We start from the raw sequence: 1,107 nt of genomic DNA on the forward strand, positions 1-1,107 counted from the left end.
AATGCTGGGGGCTTTCCTTGCATGGCTGGGGAGGTGGGTGAGAGGTCAGGCAGGGCTGTTTCCAGGCTGAGGCCAAGCCTCTTCCTTGCACAGTTTCAGATGTCTCAGAAGAAGAACCTATTAATCTGCCAGAGAAACTGAGCCCAGCGGTGTCCAACCCAGGGATGCTACACCCGCTGAAACCGAGTGCAGAGGAGACCGTCATTCCATTGGGACCTGGTGTCACCGGACTCATCCCAGCAGGACCCAGTGTGGAGCGGCCCACCCCAATCGGACCTGGTGCCACAGGGCCCATCTCATTTGGAGCTGGTGTGGAGGGCCCCCCCATTCCATTGGGACCAGGTGCCAGAGGACTCATCCCAGCAGGGCCCAGTCTGGCGGGACCCAGGGTCACAGGATCAATTCCAGCAGGACCTACTGCAAAGGCACTTCATACAGCAAGGCTCAAGGGCACAGAGCCCAAAGTAGTAAGGCCGAGCCACGGAAAGCTGAAGCCTGAAGAGACAGCCTCTGAAGAGCTGAATCCAGCAGAGTTAGAAGAGCTGACCCCGGAAGAGATAGAAGCACATACTCAGAAAATGCCTGAAAAGAAAAAAGTGGAAGATCCGACTGACGATAACCCGGACCTGGGAGAGTCATATAAGGATGAGACGTATCAAGAAGATCCCAATATGGAAGACGTCAATGTGGAGGACTCCTATGAGGATGAAGAACAGAACTCAAGGACGAATCTTATGGGGATGTTACCAAACGTACCAGGAATTGGAGGGCTATTACCAAACGTACCAGGAATTGGAGGGCTATTACCAAACGTACCAGGAATTGGAGGGCTATTACCAAACGTACCAGGAATTGGAGGGCTGCTCCCTCAAGGGCCAGATTCTGGAAAGCCTCAACCTTCACATCCAGTCATTTCAGTGCCAAAAATCCCTTTGCCAGGCGGCATCAATTTGCCAGGCATAAATTTACACTATAAGCCAGTTAAACCCAAACCTACCCGGCCGCCGACAAGGAGGCCCATTAAATCTCCTGGTTGCGTCAGGAGCCCCCTCCGAGGCCTGATGCTATTGCCTCCCCTTCTGTTGCCTGGAATCTTCTGAAGCGCCC

General features: G+C 53.7%; 1 protein-coding gene across 1 annotated transcript; it reads left to right on the forward strand.

Moving 5' to 3' along the window:
* The first annotated feature begins 47 nt into the window (after positions 1-47).
* Positions 48-1,100, forward strand: LOC123522253. Its single transcript, XM_045294924.1, has 2 exons — positions 48-759; positions 790-1,100. The coding sequence occupies exons 1-2, from the start codon at positions 165-167 to the stop codon at positions 1,098-1,100; spliced, it is 906 nt and encodes a 301-aa protein (XP_045150859.1). The 5' UTR covers positions 48-164.
* The last annotated feature ends 7 nt before the right edge of the window (positions 1,101-1,107 follow it).

Source organism: Echinops telfairi, unplaced genomic scaffold (genome assembly GCF_000313985.2).
Source record: "Echinops telfairi isolate 266 unplaced genomic scaffold, ASM31398v2 ScPeMD7_3533;HRSCAF=4204_1, whole genome shotgun sequence".
In the NCBI taxonomy this organism is placed as follows: domain Eukaryota; kingdom Metazoa; phylum Chordata; class Mammalia; order Afrosoricida; family Tenrecidae; genus Echinops; species Echinops telfairi.

Excerpts from the sequence above, each read along its gene's own strand:
- LOC123522253 (XM_045294924.1), top strand. The coding sequence starts at position 165 with ATGCTACACCCGCTGAAACCGAGTGCAGAGGAGACCGTCATTCCATTG. Across the intron at positions 760-789 it reads GATGTTACCAAACGTACCAG|GAATTGGAGGGCTATTACCA; the intron begins GAATTGGAGGGC and ends CAAACGTACCAG.